Here is a 22,349-nt window from a genome sequence, read left to right on the forward strand (position 1 = left end):
CACTCCTTGTGTCCCTCTCAGTGTCCTTCTGTCCCCTCAGTGTTGGCCAGGGCCAGGAGGTGCTGCTGTACACCTTTTCCCATAGGGAAGGAGAAGAGGGACATGAAGTGTAGGCACATTTGCTGCTTTGGGAGACAGCAGCATGGTCTAACTCCTAGTTTTGGTTGCTGTGATGGTAAATGCAAGTGTGTGATAGGTGTTCACAGCCTTGTCTGGGAAAGGAGAGGAGGGCTTCATCTTGCAATTGCTGTGGTTCTTGTCTGGCTGCAAATGGTGCTGGTGACCCTGAGTAGCTTACATAACTGTGGGCAAACAGACCTCAGAGGTTTCCTCCCAAACAGTGTATGAGATGACCATAAAACAATTAAATAAGCAATTTGGAACCAAGAGTCAGGAATTCTCCTCACATGAAACAAGTGGATAACATGGACAGGGCTACTTCAGGGGCATGGCAGAACATAGCAGTAGATGGTGTAATCTACCAGTGTTCCTTCTGTCCTTGGGAGTTTGAATTTGTGTGGAAATACAGATCATCTCTGCCTAGTGCTCCTTACAGTACCTGTGCAAAATTGGAGTATCCTGCTTTTTAGAGGTAAAACAGACTAAAGTCTGTTAGATGCAGGCTGAATCTCAGATAAAGATTTTGGATTTGTCCGAGTTTGGAGGAATGCAGAGGAATCCCTGCATGAGTCAGGTTTTTAGCCCAGTATTCCATTAAGAAAGCCTAGGGGCTGTCTTTTGAAGCTGTACTTTATGGGTACACTGCTGCCTGAGCATCACTTCCCATTAGCCATGTAATAAGATTTTCTGTCCCTCTTGCCTGTTAATTATTTACCTTTGAGAGTACATTTATAAAGCAACATGACTTATTTAGGGGAAAAATGAAAAGCTCTTGCAAAGCATGGATGCCTTTTTCTCTCTCTCTCTCTTTTTTTTTTTTTTTTTTTTTTGTTTCGCTGGGAGTTCGGTACTTATAAGGCTCAGGATGAAGAACAGATTGCTATGAATGGTAGATTTTGCAAATGAGCATGTTCAGCTCACAAAAGGTGAGGTAGGAAAGGGGATGTAGCAGTTACAGAATGATCTTGTAACTGTCTGTACAAGGGTTTCTGCACAGGAGGGGCTGAGAGAAAGGAGGTTTGGTACAGAAAAGCTTATTCATGAAGCCACCAGTGGAAACAGGACATGAGTTTGAAATGCAGTGTTAACTTTTATAGAAGCAGACTGTGTGTGGTATCAGCGGGTTCCCACATGGTCCAGACTGATTGCAGTTCCTATGGTAAGGGTGTGGTTTTTATCATGGTAGGTAGTAAACAGCTGCACAAAATTTAGTCGTGCTTGCAAAGTCAAGTGCAGGCTGCTATCTCTGACTTGTCTGGTTGCTGAGCCAGGATGGAATATCTAAAAGCATCTGAATCATTTAGAAGCACAGCTCTTAATGGGTCTTGGGTGAATACTTGCTCCTTCACTTGGGCAGTTGTTGCTCCTCTGCTCCTCTCTGGTTGTCTCTACAGTGCTGTAGTTATGCTGAGTCATTTGGGGAGCAGTGCCAAGTGTTCCTTACTGTCCAGGACAGTGAATAATACAAAAACAATACAAAAGGAGGGCATTTGATAGACACTGCTCTTCTTGTGGGTGTTTGTAGTAAAAGGACAAGAACCTTTCCACATGGGTGAAGGCTGGCAAAGCCATACAACCATCAGGAGGGATATGTGGAAAGGTAGTTGATGCCAGATTTGATTTTGCTGCTTATTTGTGTACGGGAAGATCTCCCTGTAAGCATCCCAGGAAAGAAAAGGAACAGAACAGGAAGGTTCAGAGGTGAGATCAGCCCTGAGGAGCCCACTGTTACTGTCACTAGCCTCGAAGAAGAGCCTGGTCAGCCAAGAGTGTTCCAGGACCCAACAACAGGAAGGCACCAGCATTTCCGTGTGCTACTGCAGTGTATGTAATCTCCTCTTTCTCTCAGAGTTGGGTAATGCAGGAGGGATTGTTTTGGCTCTCCCAGCAAGTTCTGGGCAATGTGTCCAACACATTTTCCTCTCAGGAGAGGCTTTACAGTACTGCTTAAAGACACAACTTGCTGCAGAGTTGGGTAATTAATTCTAATTCCACATGGTCAAAGCCCACCCCTTAGATGGGAATTGTTCTGCTCCTTCTAGAAACTCAGTGAAATCGTTCAAATGAGTCATTTGAAAAGGAGGAGCAGTGCAGCAGGTTTGTTGTAGAAATCAGAGGCCAAAACAGAGGTTGCTTTGTATCTCCCATGTCTTTTATTTCCACCTATTTGGCCTTGTTCCCTGGGGTGGGTTGAGTTGTGGGTTGCCCAGTCAGCTTTGCCCAGCTGTGTGGGAATCTTCCATACAGATGGAAAACGCCATTCATTCTCTACACCCCGGTAATGCCAGGAGCCCGAGCGGGGGGCGAGTGCGCGCCCTTGTCCAGATGCACGGGTACGTGCAAGCACTCACAAAGAGCTTGCAGTTAAAAGCTACGTGCCCTTCTCTTTTTAACAGGGGAAGACAGCCCCAGCTGTTTATACAGCTTGGTGTTTCCCTTTGATCTGTGTTTGTTTCCAGTGTTTCTCGTAGAGTGGATCCTGGCGCTCCTCAGAGCTCTCTGCCCTTTTCCAAGTTTGCAGCTGTGTAACTGAAGCTTGCTGGGGTGCAGCCGGTTTTAGCACTTTGGGTGGGGGGGGTTCCTCTTCCCTGCAATCCCTCCCGTTGTTTGCTTTGCTCCTGGTCTTTCCTTGCCAAGGTGCTCTGCAGGGAGCTGTCTCATTCTGCTAATGGAAACAGTGCCTTGCAGATGCCTCAAGATCCTCCCTTTTACTTTGCCTGCTTGCTCCTACACACATGGCGTTAATACCCTTTGCCAGCTGCAACTGCCACTCTGGAGCAGATCTTCTACTCTGTCAACCAGGTCAAACCTCAGAGAGGTTTCCAGAGACTCAGCACGCTGCTCCTGCAGCTGACTCAGGCCCTGTATCTAAAGGAGAGCAAGAAACTGTGTTCTTCAGATTTCTGTGGTTTCTGAAGTTTTCTGAAGCTGTCAGAAAACAGGGATGGGGCTGAGAGGGGCCTTGCAGCACTCATTTGCTGCCCTCATCCCAAGGCAGGATAAGCTCCAGCTAAAGCTTTTCTGGCAGGTGCCAATCTAGCATGGCCATATAAGCATTTGACAGCAGGATTGCGTAGGGAAAGAGTACAGCCTATTGCCCTGATTAACTGTGGTTACTGCTAGAAAGTTTTGTCTTATGTCTGACTTAAGAAGAAAATTATTTCAGCATTGTTCAAGGGAAGAAAAAAAGCTGTGCAAAATGGACTGCCTCTGTGAGTGTGAAGAGTCCCAAATGCTGAATATGGCAGTCAACTTTCCTAGCAAGAATCACTCTGTTAGGCCCTCAAAGTACGCTGAGGAGTTGTGGCTGAGATAGGCAGATGTAGGGAACAAAAAGCATGGATCTTTTTCTGATGCATGCATTTCCCACTACACCTAACCCAAAGAGCAATGCTGATGCCAAAAAAAGTGGGAAACTGGATGGGAACATTTCATCTCCCATGGATGTTCTACGTAATATGACCCTCTTAGGAAATGTGCAGAGCCTGTTCTCCATGGTGTGACCTCTTTTAAACTTTTCTTGGCTTGGAAAAGCAGCTTGGTATTCACTGGAAAAAGCACATATGGGGATACACTTCAGTGAAGGGATTGCAAAAGGAGAGGAGAAGCAAAATCTTACATCTAGTGTCATATGCTTCAGGAAGACATGTGGAGGCTCTTCAGAGTCATGAGTGTCTCTTGGAGTTTCTTTGAGTTGTGTGTTGTGGTGATCTTTGCAATGAGTACACGTGGTGGGGAAAGAGCAGAATGGGAAGGGGTTTGTGCTGTGTGTTGGGCACACTGGAAGTGTTCAGCAGCTGTCAGAGAGGAAAGCTGTGGTACACAAGCAGGGGACTCCCATAAGCCCTCCAGGCTGGCTCCCAGGTCTGTGCAGACAGCACTGGCTTGTGCTTTCCCTCAGTCATCCAGGGAAAGTAAATTGCATGAGGTTCTTAAAGGATTTTTTTATTTTTTTCATTTCAAAGGAGCTTTTTCTTTTTTAAATTGTTCTGTTACTTAAAGTGAAAATATGATTAATCTTGCCAACGTTTGTAATCTTCCCTGCGATTCTGGTGATACTCAGGGCAATGCAGCACCCAGAGTTAAGTGTTTCCTATCCCCCATGAAAAACCAATAAGCCAATGTAACCTTTGTATTTAAAAAATAGAAAGAAGAGGAAGCATCCTATGTAGGTGTTTATTTTTTAGAATGGTGTGATGTCTGAGCTACTGTGCTGTATATTTTTTATGGGGCCTAAACCATAATGGGTTTAACAGTAGGACATCAGAAACTAAAGTTTTTTAAGAGGCAGAAAGTTTTATGACTGTGTGATTGCAGTGTCAACAATACAGCCTTCATCTTGTCTTCCTGATTTTGACTAAACTCCTTTGAAATTCCATCTTGAGAATTTCTGACAGAGATAACAGAAGACCTCAGATAGATTTTGTTGCATATATGGAGTAGAGAGGAATTACTGGTCCATTTTGGGCAATGTGGCCATGTTGTACTCTGAGCCTTATTAACTACCAGGGGAAGATGGATGAATTGGCTTCCCAGAGAATCCTGGTCTCTTGGCTCTTCCCGCACCTTTGTCATTGCTGAGCTACATGAGCACCTGAAAACCAGGAGTAGCTATAGCTGGGCAGTACTGTATGAAGGAATTAGGATTAGCTCCATTTTGTGGATGAGTGGTGTGTACTTCAGTTCCTGAAGGATTTGCCTGGGGTCATGCAAGCTGTCTGTGGACAGGTCTGATTCTCACTTCAAGGTCCTGCCTGCTGCATAACCCTTTCCTGCTTGTGGAAATGTCATCTCCAGTTTGCTACTTTGCCTTTCCTGAAAGTGCCTGCAAGCTCTGCCAGCTCCTGGCTAGCACAGCACTAGGAAAGTCAAAACGTGTGTCCTTCTGGTTTGTAGTTTGGCTCTCATGCTGAGGAAACCCAGCACAGGCTCTCTCTAGGTGAATTGTATTTGGATAAAATTACCTTTTATTGTTTTTTTTTAGCTATGATTTTTAACAGCAGTGTTTTTTGAAACCAACAAGGAATCATTCCAGGATGGGATGCAACATAGAAAATAAAATATCTGATTGGTGAAGCAGTAGTGAATCTTGCCTAAATTCATAAGACCCCGAGAGTGACATAAGCACTCCAAAAGAGCAAGGAAGGAGGGTGGGACTGTGATTATAAAGTGGTGCTGCTGCAGGTATTTCTGTAAGGTCATTATTTTCTTAATACTGCTCTGATAGCAGAGCAAATGGAAACCAGTTTCCACCAAACCAGAGGAGTAGGTGTTCCAGCTCCTCTCTCTTTCTCTTTGTCTTTTTAAATAATTTTTCTTTCCAAAACAAGCCATGAACCTTTCAGTGTCTGGTTTGTTCCAAGTGGGGTCCTAACCCTTTTCCTGCTGGGAAAATACAGGGTCAGCAAGCATAAGGCAGCTAATCCTCCTACAAATGTTAGTTTACTCAGCTACAGCTGTTCTTGGTTTGGAGAATCAAATTTGTATCCATTTGTGGCATTGAAGACCCAGACAGGGGTCATAATGGTCTTCTCCAGCTGATCAAAAGTTCACTAGGTAGAGCATCCTGGGCTTAATATAATGATTTTTGAGCCTTGTTGAAAGCAGTGGAAGTTTTTTTGTTGAGCTGAGGCAAATGGAGCAATTTGCATGTCTTAGAGATATATTTTTTTTCTTGCTTCCAGCCCAGGGAAGTTGTTTCCAAGCAGCCAGCTCCATGCTTTTTCCTTGTTTGAGGTTTGAGCCATCTTGCATCTCTTGGCCTTCCCACACTCCTAAAGGAGAGAAAGAAAATATAAGGAAGGTGTTCAGTTAAAGGGAAAGGGCAAGGCAGGGGGTTTGTGTTGTTCTTTCTTTATATTGTTTTAATTTTCTAGGCAATAAACTTGGCTCCTCTTTGGAAGACCTGTATTGAGAAAGAGTTTGTATTAGCACATCACACCAGCTAAGCAGAGGCAAGGTGTGTTTTCACACTCTCTGGTGCCTCCTTTCAAAAACTTTTTTTTTTTTCCTGGTACCTCTCTATGTGGGTTTAGGGCATGGCTCACCTGCTGTCAGTGTGCTGGGAGCTATGTTCTGCTCCCCTCCTGAGTAACAAGTAAAGGAAACTTAAGTTAAAACCATTTGTTACTTAATGTTAGCCAACTCCTAGCCTCTTGAAATACAGGATTGCTGGGTTTTGAATATATATTTCCTTACATCCAGTAGGAAAAGTACTGCTAGAATGTCTTAAGTTCTCCTTCCTATGCTTTTCTTCCAAACATACATCAAAGAATGACCTTGGCTGGTAATTAATTTTCCTTGGGAAGTTTGAGGTTAAATTTAAAATAATTTTACAAGGTGAAATTACATGCACTGCTTCCCTTGTTCCAGATGTATGCCCTCTATACCTGAAAGGTACAGTAGATATTTGATGACTCCTTAAATATTTCTGACAGTGTGAAGAGATATTAGATGAAGAGCACATGCTTTCCTTCTGGCATAAAAGATTTTGTGTAAACAAGTATGTCAAATGGTCACATTCTTAGAATATACTTTCATTAGGAATTTTCTTCCATGAGGTAAGCTTCAGAAAATAGATGCATGTGATGGAAAAATTCTTAGTGCCTATAACTTACCTGTGTAATTTTTAAAATTATGTTAATGACAAAAAGAACTTCTGGTACCAGATAAGAATTTATTTTTGATATTGAAAAATTTCCAACTCATTATTTTAAAAAAAGGAAATATGTTTTCCCCAATAACAAGTTAATAGCATCCTTTACTCTTCCAGTGATGTACAAATGTCTGTCTTATGAAGGAAATGCTTGCTTTGTTCAGCTGGTTAATGAAAGTACAAGTTTGAAGCCTGACTGTATTTGGAAGGCATCAAAGTCCAAGGTCTCTTTCAGTAGCATTGCAAAGAAAAAGGGGCTTTGGGGAACTGTGTGTGCTTCTACTGCTGTGACACCCTGTGGCCCAGGGGGAGCTTTTCTGCTGTAGGCAGCAGACCAGTCCCTGGCTGCTCTCCAGCTGCCTGCTGGGTTAAGCTGTCTGCTGCCTCGGGTTCTGCCAGGCTCAAGTGCAGGGTCTCCAAGGGTCCCTGCAGATCCTTGCTAATTCATCTGTTTTCTGGTGGACACTACCTTTGCTTTCTTCTGGAGAGGCTGGAAGGACCTGGTGGCAGTAGATCTGAGCTGGAGAACTTTCCCATTGCCTGGCAGTTTTAGGGGTCATTAAGGATTATGGAGTGAGAGCATCTCTGCCTCTCAGTGTTTGACTGCAGAAGCCTTGCAGGAGTCCAAAATACCTCTTCATTTCAAAGGCATTGTGCTTAGCCAGGAAACCTCTGAACAGAATAATCAAGAGTAGCTGGAGAGTTTGGAAAATCTTGGCAATCTTTGCCAGTGACCTAATTCTAGCAGTAAAGCTGAAAATCCGTAGATTGCAGCAAAGCAGGTTAGTGCCTCCTCTGCAAGGAGGCAGGTTTCTGATGAATGGCACAGCTGCTTTGCAGGCATGTTGGCAGCATGCAGGAGGACTCTGCACTGACTTGGCTTTGAGCACACTGTGTATCCCTAGAAGGATAATTACAATGGTATTAGTGAGAACCAGGGCACAGGACACCGCTGGCTATTTAAAGAGCAGGTCTATTTTTAACCACCTTTTAACAAAGATGGAGTTTTTATTAGACTGGGCTTTATAATTAACCAGCCTGGGTTGTATGTTGATGTTTACAGCTTTCTTTGCATGTTCCCTGATAGTCAAATGCAGGACTGTAGCCATGTCTTATGGCCAGGGTAGGAAATTGCAATATCTGCATGCTTGGTAGCACATTGAAAAGTTGGTGGCAAATGATCTTTACCTACATGTGGCCATGCCAGTGGCACCTGGGCTGTGTTTTCAAGTCAGAAGGAGAACATGATGTAGAGCATTTGTGGCCTGTGGTGGCTGTTTGGTTTAGCACAGCTCAGCCTAAAAGGGGTTTAGCTGGTAACATTGTCCTCCGTGCTACACTAAAATACAATTAATTATATTCACCAGGCATTAAAATACTTTCTGACTAATGTCCAAGATCGATAATAGGAGATCCTCAATTATAAATTCAGGGGAAAATCTGCTCCAGAGCATCTGTTGCTATTTGACATCTCTTAATAACTGTCCAGATTTCTTGCAAGGAATGACAAAGAGGAGCTGGAAGCTGGGAAGAGAAAGTGGCGGACGAGCACTGAGGTCAGTGTTAGAGCTGTATGAAAATGAAGGGGTGAGTTAAAATGCCAGGCATTGATTGATTCCATTCCTCTGCTGGGCAGATGGCCACCTATGCTGCTCTCATCACCTTCTCATTGTGAAGCCCAGGTTATTGCATTTGATCTTTTTCTACTGAGTTGAAGCAGCCCTGTCTCATCGGTGCCTCTGAAGATCAAAGGGGTTTTGAAAGGATAAGCAGTTATGTTACCGAGCAACTGTGAGTTCATTCTGGAGGAGGAACCTTCCAAAATGGCATAATTTTTATTACTGTGAGCATCAGTATTCAAAACTTTTTCACATTTCCTTTTCTAGTTTTGAAATTTGTGAGATTACAGGTAGTCTCTCTTTTTTAGAAATTGTTTTATTCATTTAAATGAACTTCTGTCTTCTAGCCCTATAGTTCAAAGCAGGAAACCTCAATATGTGCAGCAAATAGGACCCAAAGGCCCAGAGGTTATGCTGTGAATAAAATTAGTCCCAGATATTTCACTTCAGCTTCAGAATCATAAGTGTTGCTTTAGTATAATTATTTGGGATCTGCTTGATTTAGGAATTTTGAGTGCAGACACAGGAACCTGTTTCAATGTCTGTGCATTTGACAACTGTATACTTGTTTCAAAGAGTTTCCAATCCAGAAGACAGTGAGAGAAAAGGACAGAAAAAAGGCCTGGACAGGCTGAAGGATGGCAGCTAGTGGTAGCACAGCAGAGCAAATAGTGCTCTCAGAGAAGAGAGTGAAAAGGAGGTAACAGCAACTCATGTGAGATGAGAGCAGTTCTACTCCCTGAAGTGCTCTCTGAGATGAGGGTGGGACTCCTAAGTTTACAGAAGTTCAGTCCTGTTCACAGCTGTGTCTGCAATGCTGTGACTTTGAATCCTGAAAGTCCACATAACTCCAAGTGTATGAAGGCCACCCCCTGCACTCACTGAACAGTGTGATTTGCACTCAACATCTGCACAGTGTGAGCAGACTCATCAGCCACGGGGAGATACAGCCAGGGCTGTCAGTTACCACTCCATGCTGCAGCCCAGGAGACACCTGTTCTGCAGGAAGTCCAAATCTTTCAGCCAGATCCCCCATATTTCACCAAGGGATTGGAAGCTGCCTGATTTCCCCTCCCTCCATCCCTTTTTGAAAACCATGAAGTAATTAATTTGCCTTCAAAATCATAGCATAATTAGCAGAGCTCTCTCAACAATATTCAGTTTTATACCTAGAAGGATCCCAGGAAATGCAGAGATTTTGACAGCTGTGTGATGCAGAGGGAGGTGGAGGAGCTTGTCTTTCTCCAGACTGCAGTAGGAGGCTAGAAAGATCCATGTTGGACTGGACCAGTGGTGGCAAGACATCACTTGGCACAAGGTTTGTTGGTCTTGCAGCTTCTGTTTGCCAAGAACCTGAAACTCTTCCAAAGTTGATATCAGTAATGAGTGTTCCCATCTAGAAGAGTTGAGGGTAGAAGTAATTTCTGTGTAAGGTGTGCTTGGCCATACACTCACACTGCAGTGCAAGGCCACACAGGGCTCAGGGGCAGTCAGTGTTTGTAGCATGGACACTTTCAAAGTGTACAGTGGCGGGTGTGGGCAGTACATGTTCAGGTAAAACCCTTGCTTTGTGCTTACCTTAAGGCTTGCAGCTCCTGTTGCAGATGGGGAGAAGGATTTGTGTGCCCTAAAGTCGACCATTTTTTCCTGAGTATTTCAGTTTCTTGGCAAGATGCTCCCTTTCCCAGGGTACCCGGTTTTGGTTTTGTCTCTGAGGTGGCCTTTGGACAAAATGCTGCAGTTGTGGAGTACGTCAGTACGTTGCTGTTTGTATTTTGCTTCCACTTATGGCCTTGAATCACAACTCTGCTTTCTTATGCCCTGTGCCACCCCTTATCTGCCTGGTGCATGGCTTGTGACCAGGCAGAGGTACATTGATTTGTGTGACTTTGAAAAACCTGCATTGCCTTGGGGTTGTGGTTTTTTTATTATTTCTATTATTGTTTTACCATCGTTAGGTCATAGATCTCATAATTTGCAGTTAGTTTTTCCTTTGCCCTTGATTTGAGAATACAGTTGGGTGCATGTTCATCTCTAACTTTTGTAGACAGACCTGACATGGTTAAGATAAGTTGAAAATGTTGCTTGTTGGACTTTTTTGTTCCTTTAAATTCCTATTTATAGTTTGTTGTCAAGTGTTTTTATTGTTTGTCTTAAATTTTCATTTCTTTGTTTATTTTAAATGATAGATCTTTCATCTAAAAATTTTAAAATATGATGGATTTTTTTCAATTCATTTTCATGGCAGATTTTATTATAATTTGGAATACAAAAAATTTGGAATACTTGTACGTGCCAGGGAGCCATCGGTGGAAATTGACTGGAAACAGGGTCAGATGTGCAAGTATCCCCTTCCAACTGGGAGCAAACAAAGGTATCGCGAGGAGAGACCTGATTTAAAATCCAAAAGCAAGGCTTGTTGGGGGCGACTTCGCAGCTCAGGTGGAGAATATGAACTTTTAGCTGTGCATTTGTGTGTCAGATTTCCTTCTGAGCCGTGTGTCCGCGGTGCCCTGTGGAGTCGGGCGAGGAGGAGGGCTTGCAGCATTGCAGGACGCGCTGCAGCCCCAGCCAGGCAGCGGGGCCCAGCCTGCTCCTGCCTCCTCCAGCCCGCTGCCAGGTGCTTGGAAAAACCCCTGGGCTGGCTGGAGACAAGTGCTGGGTAAAGCAGGGAGCGGATACCTCACTGAGAGGGCTGGGCTGGAGGTCAGGGACGAGAGTAAGGAAAAAACATCAAGTTGTGCGATGCCTGTTGGAGATAAGCAGCCTCTGACCTGTGAATTGCTTTTAGAAGGAAAGCGTGTTTTCCCTGCCCTGTGGTTTTTGCATGTGTTTCTCATTACTTTTATCTGAAAATCATTCCCGTACATTGAATTATTGATGTGGGGTCACATGTGTTTCTCCAGGAATTGCTTTCTTTAACCAGTTATCCCTCCTGAATTTTTTAGACAATCTGTTAGGCTCTGAAATCCAAACAAAGTTGGTGGTTTCTAATTTCAGGGTTAAATTAGATTCGACTTTGAAAAGGCTTTGAGGGAAGAGGCAACATATGATAATGTCCTTCTCCATGTTAGGATCCTCCTTCTTCTGGTTCTTTTGGTGCTTCTTTTGGTTTGGCTCTATTTTTTTAACATCGCACAAAGATCAAGTGTCTGATTTAGCCTCAGTGGAACTTGAGCATATTCCTAATGTTGAGCACATGCTTAAATCCTCTGTTGAATTCAAGCCCTATAGACCTGGAGGCATAAGTACAAAAATATCTGGGAAATGCTTTTCTTTTCCCTCAGATGCTCCCCTCTTTCAACATACAAAATTAAGAATTCAGCATTTTGAACTGCTGCTGGAGGCGAGTTGGTCATTTCCTGCTGGGAGGGAGGCTTGATCTTTTAAAGATGGGAAGAGTTTGTGTGTGTGTCTCTGTGTGTTTGTGTGTGTTTTGCAGATGTTCAGGCCTTGATTCAGCAAAGTCTCTCAGCAGTGTCTGACGGGGGGATAGTGCTGAGTCTGGTAAACCTGCTGCTCCAGAGCTGAGTGTGTGCACGTTTGCCTGACTCCTCAGCAGAGAAAGTTTCTTTTCTCAGTTTCCATCGCTTCTGCTCATAGTGGAAGTTGGCAAGGACCCTGCACAAATCCCAAACCACTGCTGGCAAAGCAGCTGCCGTCTCTCTGGCAGTGTTAACATTCAGGGATGGCTCGTGTCTGCAGCGTTTCTGCAGCATTGACCAGAGGAGGATGGTGGGGGCCCCCCTTGTCAGGGACTGCACAGGGGCTTGGCTGAGCCCACCAGGGCCCAGGAAGGGAAACTGCCAGTGGCCTTACAGCCCTGGGCTGGCCCCTGCAGGGACCCCGCTGGGCATTGTCAGGAGGTTAGGTTTCCAGCCCCTGTGTAGCCACTTTGTCACCAGCAGACACAGGGCTTGGAGCTGCCAGCACAGGTCCCTCAGCTCTCTGGGGACTTCCCAGCAGGGAGGAAGCTGGTGGCTTTGTGCCCAGCTTGCTGTGGTGCAGAGTGTTGTGCTAGGTTGATTCCTACCCAAACTCCTCAAAAATGTATTCAGAGGTGTGGGGGAAGGAAACAGAGACTTTTTTTTTTTGCACCCACACCATTTTCTGCAGTGCAGTTTTGATTCAGGCAAAAGAGAGCCCAGTTCCTGCAGTGGGATTTGCATGTGTGTTGTACACTGAGACAGCTGAAGCTGTGAGCAAAAAGCACGCATAAATAAAGGCTTCCTCCCTGTGCTTTATATAATCAGAGTGGGTGATGTCATTGGAAGCTGGAGAGGAGAGCAGGCTGTGAAATTACAGCCCTCTGCAGCCAGACAGAGCCAAGTGCAAGGGGGGGCTGCACAGAGCAAGAGCCAGGCTCCCCTGATACATGCTCAGGACAGAGGACCTTGGAGGGGAGCTGGGGGTAGAAGTAGATAATCCTGATACAGTCAGATAATCCAGATACAGTCAGAAGCTCTTGCACAGGCACAAAGGGAAAGCAGGGAGAACAGCAGGTGCCTAGTGAGCAGCACTGGGGCTGCCATTTCAAGGGCCAGCACTCCCTTCCTCCTCGTGCAGCCATCTACAGCTTATGGATCTGCTGGGAGAGCTGTGGGGCTGCTGGGCTTTGTCATCCTTCTTCTGCTTCAGTCTCCTGGCCCATTGCAGCTCCTGGCAGAGAAGAGAGGGCATCCTTGCCCTGCTTGCACTCCACATCCTGGAGGAACTTGCTTCCAGTCCCTTCCTGGCCGCACACAGGGGAGGAAGCACAACAACAGAGGGGCTCCGTCCTACCCAGAGTGGCCAGGTGAAACAAGATAAAGGGTGATCCTCAGCTCTTTGGGACAGGGCTTATTTGGCTCTGGCTTTCTGAAACCTCTCAGGTGTTTTACTCAGTTTTTGGCCATCCTACTGCCCCCCAACATGGGAATCTCAAACAGGAGTTTTCCCTCTCATCAAGCTGAGCAGGAAGAGAGGACCAGGCTCATCTCTTGGTAAAGTGGAGAGCCCCTTTCTTTCAAATCTTTCACAGATTTCTCTTTCAACACATCAAGCATCTACAATGTGCTCAGTATGCTGCTGCAAGAGCCTGATTTTTTCCCACTTTGGCAGGGGGAAGGGCTGCAGCTTTTCCCATCTCCCCTGCAGCTAGCATGCAAAAGCTTCAGCCTCTGCTGAAACTGGAATTCTCCTTCTGTCATCCTCTGTCTTCCTCAGGATCAAGAGAGCGAGAGGCAGCAGCCCTTTGCACCAAGCCTGCCTTGTTTCTCTGTTATATAACAATATGGGCTTTTAGACTTGTTTTTCTAGATATTGGCAGATGCGTCAAATATTGGCATAATCCAGTGGTTTACATGGAAAGCCGTCTGGCTCTGTCTGGAGGCTGCACAATGCTGGTATTTTCATTGAAAACAAGAGCCTGCAGCATTGTCAAAGCCATGTTGCAACAGAATCCAGGTAAACAAGGGGAAAAGACACTCACATCATGGCCTGACCTGGGGAATTACAGCTGCCCAGGGGCAGCTCCAGGACTTGATAAGAAAGATTAATGGCTTTGCAATTGCTTTCTCTCTGAAATGGTCTTTTAGCTAAGTCTTCTGTGATGGTTTTCAAAGAATCACAAAGTCATTTCAGTTGGAAAAGACTTTCAAGACCATCGAGTTCAACCTTTGACCGCTCACCATTTTGTCAGCTAGACCATAGCCCTCTGTGCAACATCTAGTTCGGTGAGCAGTGACTCCATCTGCTCTCAGGGCTCTGGAGTTTTATTTCTGATGCACCCACCAGTCTGTCAGACCTGCAGTGTGTGCTCTGTGGTTTAAGAACCCATCATAGTCCACTGGGGCTGTTGGAAATTAAGAGAGATCAGGGACTATGATTGGGTTAGATTTTAAAAATGAAAAAGTAAGGAAAGTATTGAATGCTGCAGAGGGGTAACAGCTGGGGAAGTTGTTCAGTTTGATCTCTCTGAAGGAAGGCAACGTGCTCACATACCAGGACAGTTTGCAGGCTTGGCTGCTCCTTCCCATCCCAGTGTGTGGCTCAGCCTGGAGTGCGAAATAGTGAAATTTATAGGGGGAAAATCCAGTGGCAGCACAGAAGTAACGCCTTTGGTCAGACCTCTTTGAGACCTGTCTTAGCTCAGCCAGCACCACCTGCCCCTGCAGTGTGCTTCCAGCCCGAGCCGTGCTCTGTGCTCTTGTGAGCTTATCAGCTCATACCACACTCGTGTCCCAGGCAGGTGGCCCCTCCTGATGCCTGGTGTGCTGGCAAGGGCCATCACCCCTGCTGCAAGCCACAGCCTTTGGCCAGCAGCCAGCAGAGCCAGGTGCAGCAGTGGCTTCTCTGAAAATGGTCTGCAGGAGCCTGGGACAAGCAGTAACCTTCTTCACTCCACCTTGGTCCTGGGGCACAATGGAAAGGTTTTCAAGGTTTTATTACGTGGCTGGACCATTGCCTGTAGCTTTCAGGTGCTTAACAGGGTTGATCTTGTTCAGTCTGCACATAACCCAGCTTTTGACGTGGCAGATCAGTGCCACCCTTTTGATTGCTGTCTCAGCAATCCAGCCAGTGCTTGCTCCTATCTGAAGCTGATCGCTGGTTCCAGGAATTGCAGTTCCTGGTGCACCCCCTTCCCAGTTCCTGGTAAAACACAGTGCTGAGAATTAGCCCAAAGCTCAGGCTGTACATGTGTTGTCCATTTCTCTCTGCATTAAAGAGTAGACTGTGATGTCTTTGTCGCTGGTTGGATGTTGATTCCCCAAACTTTTTTTCCTGTTACACAAATAATTTGATTTTCACCATGGGCTGGGAGCTGCCTCCAGGTCTGTGGTACCTGCCTGTAGCAGATGCTGTGTAACAGTCTGCTGTTAGGTGGAGCCCTCAGATCTGAGTTCTGCTCAATCTGTGTTTTTAACTTGGGCTGATCTGTAGGTGAAGTGTGTGGCTGGAGCTCCTACTTGTGCTGTGAGGAGACACAGAGGAGACACATGCTGCTCTGACAGCTATGACTCAGTGACTTGCCTGTGTGGCCATTCAGGAAGTCTGTGCCATATCCAAAAATTGGTTTCAAACCCCAGAATGTCTTTGACCACAAGATCCTGCTCCTCTTCATTTCTGTGCAAGAAGTCAGCATCCAGTCTCCCAAGGCATGACACGAGCTGTAGTGCCAGTGTGAACCAGCAATATTTTTTCATTGCTTACCCTTTTGGTCATCATGAGACACAGGGCAAACACCTGTAGTGGGTGCACACTTCTGACCAAGCTCTGTGTTGAAAACTGGCTTCCAGGTAGAAAAAATCTCCCCATGTCAACCATATGGGTTTAATGACAGTGGGGTTTGCCCTAGAGCAACTTGAGAAGTAAGAGATTAGATTGATGTGATTACTGTTCTTTCAGTTTGATTTTTGGATTATGATTTCCCTTTCCCCACCCCTGTATTTGTTAATGTTTAATGGAAAACATGCTTTCTTCAAGGCTCTTGCTGGTAATATGCAGCCCTGTGACTGTTATTGAAACAGAATGATGAACCCTTCGTAAAGAGATTTATGGTAGAAACTGTGAGGAGCTCACATCTACAGCACGGCCAGTGAACAGTCCCCTGTGCTGACAGTTCATCAGCAAAACCCCTGACCCTTCCACCCTTAATCATCCTTGCTTGTCACTGACATAATTGCCTGATTACAGACTCCTCTCCCCCACCCCTTTCAAACTGGGTGCAATAGTGCATTTGAAAAACAAATGGAAATGAACTGTCCATGCTCTTTTTTTCTTTCTTTTTTTTTCCTTCCCCTGCATTGAGATGGATCAGGCTAAGATTCGGTTTCTTTGTGCATGAGCAGGGGCTGGGATAGGCTTTCAAGAGTCTTTTGCACTGGTGTTTCTTGCATGTGAATGGTAAAGCTGATGTCATTGTGTTATTGATTGGGATGACAACTTTGGACATAAATCATTAATGTCTGGGAAAGAGAGAGGGAGGGGAAAAAGGCAACCCACACTCGATAGTTTTCCATAAATCTGGCGTTCATCCCTGCATATGTGAACTAGAGGAGGAGACAGTGGGAACAGTTTTCCTCTGCAGCCCGAGGACGATGTGTGTTGTCACTACTGCCTGAGCCATTTACCGCAGAATATGTTGCCATATTCTGCAGAAAATGGATCATATCACCAGCAGTGCTGTTGTGCTGGAGCCTGTCTTTGTAGATGTGAGCCAAGGTCAGAAGTCTGCCCGGGGGAAGGTCTTGGGTTCTCTCATTCCCACAGACCTTGTACCCCTAGCAGCATTTCAGACCTGGGCCCAGGAAGGAGTAAGAGTGCAGTTCTTGGGAACTACTATGCCTTTCACTCCTTGAATTGCCACCAGGGATTGTTTCAGTGTTTGGAATTGACCATTTTTTCATTGATGACCTTAATTTCATGTAAAAAGAAGGTGTTTGGGTCAGTTTATAGCAAATGTCCATGAGCTGGCAATGAACAAAGCATGCAGGGGGTAGCAGTCATTCAAAACTGCTTTCACAAAAGTTCTCAGCAAAACAGACAGCAAATGGCTCAGAGAGAGTGGAAATCCGTAAGATACTTGTACCATTTTCCTATGTGCCTTTGCCCCTGCACAAAGTTCATCCAGATGGGTCAGATTATCGGTTCAGACAGCAAGAAAATAAACAGTGTCTGTCAGAGGTTAGCAATAATGAAAGTATTGGTGAGCAGCTGGTGTTTGAGGCGTAAATAGTTCAGCAGCAGTCTGTGCTGGTACCTGAGGGGAATCTTGTGATGCGTGGAAACGGGGAAGCCTGAAAACTGCCTCATAGCGGGGCAGAAGTGAAAGAAATGACATTCCCTTGCAGAAAGCATGGCTCTGATCCTCCTGTTCTCCCCTTGCAGCCGAGCCCACCTCCGCCTGTGTCTAGAACGCTTAAAAGTTCTGATACCGCTCGGACCAGACTGCACCCGGCACACCACGCTTGGGCTGCTCAACAAAGCCAAAGCACATATCAAGGTAAGAGCTGCCTTTCCCTGCTGCTTTCAGTGTGGGCTCTCTGCCTAGAGCTGACTCTGTTGAAGGAAACGTGACACTGTTAAAAAATAAATAAATAAAAAGAGCAAGCAAGCTTTGCCCCCTTGCTTAGCCATTTATCATTGCCACAGGCCACATTGTTGGAAGAGTCTAATGAACTCCTTAACTACAAAAATGATGGATTTGAAGAGCAAGGATCTTGTTCTGTATTGTGATCGTTTGTTGACAGCTGTATCTCTTTAAAGAAAAACATACCTAGTGCTGAGTGACTGCATTTTGATGGGAAATGCAGCTTTTTTTTCTGGTGTGCTACTGAGTTTCCACTGCCAAAGCATTAGCACAAACCACAAGAGTGTGAGACAGGTTTGGCTTGCTGGAGTTCCATGTGTGAACCTTCCAGCTAGCCTAGCTCTTCCAGCTCCACTTTTGGCAAAGTGAAAAGAAAATGCAGCATTGTCAGTATCTGGGAGAGGCTGAAATACTTTGTTGCAGGTCAGGATATAGAGAGGGAAGATGGGTGATGAGGGAGGAAAAGTGCTGCCAAAGGGACAGAGTTAGCCTGAAATGACTCCTCCTTATGCAATGTGCTTGTCGTAGGAAACAAAGAACAGTACCCTGGTAGATTTCCCAGCTGTGATCAAAGAAATCTGTAGTAGGTTATGTAAATCACTCACTGAATAGAAAACTGTTTCTGAGAAATCCTTCTAAACCAAGCAGTAAGGAACACAGAACTCCCGGGCCACGTTTTTACGTTGGAGCAGCTGGTAACAAACGCTGGAGTGGTTGGTCTGGGGGTGCGAGGCCCCGCCGTGGGCAGAGGCGGTAGTGCAGGTGTCCGATCCCGGCTGCAATGACCCACACTGCTGCAGTTCACAGCGTGCCCCCTGGAGAGGCTCAGTCCTCAGAGACTCTTTGTGCTAATGGGTATGATTTATCAGGACCTGAGAGCTGGAAAGATGTGGGGAGAAGGCATTGTGCTTGGAGACTGCGAGGCAGCTTGGTTCAGGGCACTTGTAGCTTGAATCCTTCTGGGACTGGGAAGGTCTAGCAAGGCAGGTGGCAGGGCAGTGGAGGTGGGAGGGAAGGAAAAAAGGACAAAAACAATTACTGAGTTATATTTGGTCATGTCAGAAACTTGAAGAGGCTGAAAGGAGAAGCCAACACCAGCTTGAGAACCTGGAACGAGAACAAAGATTCCTAAAGAGAAGACTGGAACAACTACAGGGTCCTCAGGAGATAGAGCGAATACGAATGGACAGCATTGGATCTACCATTTCCTCGGATCACTCGGACTCGGAGCGAGGTGGGTGTTGCTGAACCAGCAGAGAACTGCCAGGACTCTGAAGTGGAAGAATGAGATTCATCCATTTCTTATCTCTCAGCTTCCCCTTCTCATGGCCTTTCGTGTTTAGGTTGCTGATTCTGCTCACACACAGGCACATACACACACATACATATGGAGAGTTTAGTATTTTGCATGAGTTCTAAGTCTGGAAGAATTGTTCTTGCTGTCAACTTGATCTGATTTCCATGGCATTGAAAGATGGTAAAGTTGAGATGCTCATTGTGATTTTTGGTCTGCTGAATCTCTTGGCAGCACAAAGAGGAAAATGTAAGAAGATTAATAATGTTAATAAGACTGGAACCAATGTTTCACACACCTACCCCCCAACCCCCCTACCAAACTTCCCACTGAGTTCACCTTTTCAGTCAAAACTGGCTAGATACATCTGAATGGCTAACTGAATTAAGATAACTTCCTTTTTAAAAATATCCCTGCAGTGGACAGACCATTAGGCACAATAGATGGTTTGATATTTACAGAAGATGATAGATAGTTTGAGTGTGAGTCTGTAGTTTAAAACAAAATCCTTTAGAAAATTCCGGAACAATATGGGAACAAAGATACCTGGGTAATTAGATCTTTGCTTTTTAAGTATTTCTTAAAAACAAGATGTCTGTTCCAAAATCCACTGAGCATGTGTGAGAGTAACCCAGATCCCCATGATAATCCACGGTAATTGTGTGTGGTCCTGGCTTTGGCAATATAGTGTCAAGCAGCTAGCATGTTTAGGGTTAACTTCATGCTCCATTTTCTTTCTTGCACTCAATTTTATCTCTTTCTTCTTTTTTTCTAACACTGGGGTATTAGAGATCCAAAAAAAGAGGTAGTGGGACAAGCTCGGGGTGTGGAGTGGCTCAACCATGCTGACAGTGTGGTTGGCATGTGGAGGAGTGAAACCCCTTTGCTAAATCCCTACAAAAACTCCAAGCTGGTATTAGTCTTCTTATAAAACATGACTCTAGCCCATCCTATCCCAGGGGGAACCTGCCAGATGGCCGCTTCATTCCCTGTGTTAGGGGAGCCCCAGGAGCTCACTGGCACGAAGCGGGCAGTTGGGTGTGTAGTGCTAACCTGTGTGCATTTCTCTCATTTCCCTTTCCAGAAGAGATTGAAGTGGACGTTGAAAGCACAGAGTTCTCCCATGGAGAAGTGGACAATATCAGCACAACCAGCATCAGTGACATTGATGATCACAGCAGCTTGCAGAGTATTGGGAGTGATGAGGGTTACTCCAGCGCCAGTGTCAAGCTCTCGTTTGCTTCCTAGAAACAAGTGAGACAACAGTGCAGGGTGAATTATTTCACTGGGATGATCAAACTGGGTCCTAGATGCCAGTATCCTCTTTCAGAATTGACATATTGACAGCTAGGCCTGGAGAGACCTGTATATAAAGCTTTTTGGGTAAAGGATGCCTCCCCAGAAACCCATATTTGTTCATTTGGTCATGTTACCAATCCCAATTTCTGCTGGCAAAAAGTTAGGCCAAATACTAGTCCCTTTGCAGTCAATGAAATCCGTTTGTTTCTGTGGGACCTGGATCTAGACCTTAGTGATGAAACACTTTGTTTTGAATTTATTTGAAATTGTTTGAAAGAGGATACTAGAAACTCATCCCTCTCTTTCTGTCATGAGATCTGAAAAATGTCAAAATTTCTTACACTGCATTCAGATTGAACAACTTAATTTAGGCCCTTCTGAAGAGCTTTTGTGGTCCTGAAAGGACTGTATCCTACAGTTTACCACAATCTAATGCTGTCATAATGTACTAGGAAATCTAAGAAGGCTTATGTAGCCAGGAATAACAGTGCCGATAATGATGGAGGTCTCATTCTGTGCCCAGAGGGAGAGGGGCAGCAATGTTCAGGGGAGAACACCATTCAACTCAGCTTTCTGTTGGACATCATTTAAACAGTGAGTACCTCTGAAGCGTGGCTAAAGCAAGAGGTACCCACCTGTAATCTACCAGCACAGGGTGGGCTGTCAGGCCTGGGGCTGTGCCAGCGCCAGCAGGTCCCCGGTAGATGTGTGCCCCTCGCAGGCACACGGCCAGCTGAGGGCAGAACGAAACCAGCACTCGAGAGGTGACACACCAGACAGTCATGCCCAGATACTGAGCCACTATGACCTTTTTATTTGAAGTGATTTTTTGATAAACATTTGTAAATGTGTTGGGAGGGAAAACACCCCAAGTCTGATGCATCTTTTTAGAGCTTGTCCATATGAAACCTTAGATGTCTTTTATATGAATTTATGCCATGAAAAGATCTCTGTTTTGATGAAGCACTTGACCCAATGAAATGCAAAGATCCTTTTTTTGCCATGCACACAATGGATGAAGGCTGTGCTAAGCTGGAAGAGGCCAGGTTTGGTGGGGGTTTCTTCAGTTTTCTTTTTAGAATCATTCCCTTTGCTGACTTTTGAAGTTCCAGTCCAGTAGTTAACCTAGTTAAGCTCAGCACGTCTCTCATGTTAATGTAACGTTTTGACTGCACGTCCTGTTCCCAAGGGCCTTGCCATCTTATCTGTGCAGGTGCTGTTAAGAGCTGTTATAGCGAATGTTTTCTAATTTTCTCCAAGACAAGCATTCTAACCTGCACTTTGAGGGCTTTGCTTTTTTATTTTTGTCTTTTTAATGGCCAGGATTATTTTGTTTTCCAAGTTTTAAAAACCTTAATAGAGTCTTCACCTATGGCATTGTTTGAAACTTTGTATATCCTTAAGTAATTTAATTACCCTTCATTACTAAGAAAAAAAGAGGAAAAAATGCTTTATAAAATTCATAACTTATTGCTGATTTGAATGGGTTGTTAATTTCAGTCCTTTAGATTTTATTTTATTGTTTTAGATAGGGTTGGGTAAAAAGAGGTAAAATAAAGTAAAAAAATAAAGACAACCATATTTAGCAGTGCAGTGGAATTGTGTTTAAATGTTAGCATATGGTCCCCATTAAAGTAGCACTTTAACGCCATTAAACATTTCTGTATCTGAAATGAGTTGTGTTCTTCCATCTTGGTCATTCCTGTCACTTCAGCCAGCTGCTGTTCTTCCTGTGCCCTTCGGTCCTGCGGTCACATCCTGAGCGAGTCTCATGTAGACTTTTGCACTGTGATAAGTTGCCTGTGTTTAAATACTCTGATGTTTCCTCCACTCTCCAAAATGTGTCATTCCCTGTAAGAGGCACAACACACATGCTTGAGTAGAGAAATAATCTTTCCATGGCTGTAATGAACGATTTCTCTCCAGTCTGGGGGTTTTTTTTAATTAATTTGCTTACTAAGTTTGCATCTGGTTGCAGTTGTTAAACGTGTTTTCACTTGTGTGCATGTAATCCACTGTCTCAGTCCATGTGTTCTTTCTGGGAGGTTACCTGGCAGGAGCAGGAGTCTGCCACAGAGTGAATTAAGCTCTAGGTTACAAATGGAGCCAAGGGCTTTGATAGAAGAAATGCTGCTTGAACTTACATTGGGGTCTATATGATCTCTAGATGACACAAGGCTTGAAACAGTCTGTAGAGTGGTGAAAGGTAGGAAACTTCAGCTCTAGCAAGGTCTTATTTATTCATTATTATTCTCCTTGGAAGTGTTGACAACTGGCAGTGCTGGTGCTGAG

At 44.9% G+C, this 22,349-nt stretch overlaps 1 protein-coding gene and 1 long non-coding RNA gene across 4 annotated transcripts in view; one reads left to right on the forward strand and one right to left on the reverse strand.

Annotated features, from left to right (window-relative positions):
* MXI1 (MAX interactor 1, dimerization protein) overlaps window positions 1-21,733 on the forward strand; it is a 55,290-nt gene extending 33,557 nt beyond the window's left edge. For both annotated transcript variants that reach the window (XM_039709119.1, XM_039709120.1), the window contains exons 4-6: window positions 17,263-17,377; window positions 18,527-18,698; window positions 19,843-21,733. In XM_039709119.1, the coding sequence (XP_039565053.1) occupies window positions 17,263-17,377; window positions 18,527-18,698; window positions 19,843-20,006 (451 nt within the window). In that variant the 3' untranslated portion in view covers window positions 20,007-21,733. The remainder of the gene's footprint in view (window positions 1-17,262; window positions 17,378-18,526; window positions 18,699-19,842) is intronic.
* On the reverse strand, window positions 1,496-17,249 carry LOC120502070. Of its 2 annotated transcripts, none has more exons than XR_005627438.1 (3): window positions 9,973-17,249; window positions 9,564-9,790; window positions 1,496-5,894 (listed from the first exon to the last, which is right to left on the reverse strand). It is a non-coding gene; the product is annotated as an uncharacterized LOC120502070 (long non-coding RNA). The 2 variants fall into 2 exon arrangements; XR_005627439.1 differs by lacking the exon at window positions 1,496-5,894 and adding an exon at window positions 6,718-7,676.
* Window positions 21,734-22,349: the final 616 nt, after the last annotated feature.

The sequence above is a fragment of the Passer montanus genome, unplaced genomic scaffold, assembly GCF_014805655.1.
Source record: "Passer montanus isolate IOZ18808 unplaced genomic scaffold, ASM1480565v1 scaffold21, whole genome shotgun sequence".
Taxonomy (NCBI): domain Eukaryota; kingdom Metazoa; phylum Chordata; class Aves; order Passeriformes; family Passeridae; genus Passer; species Passer montanus.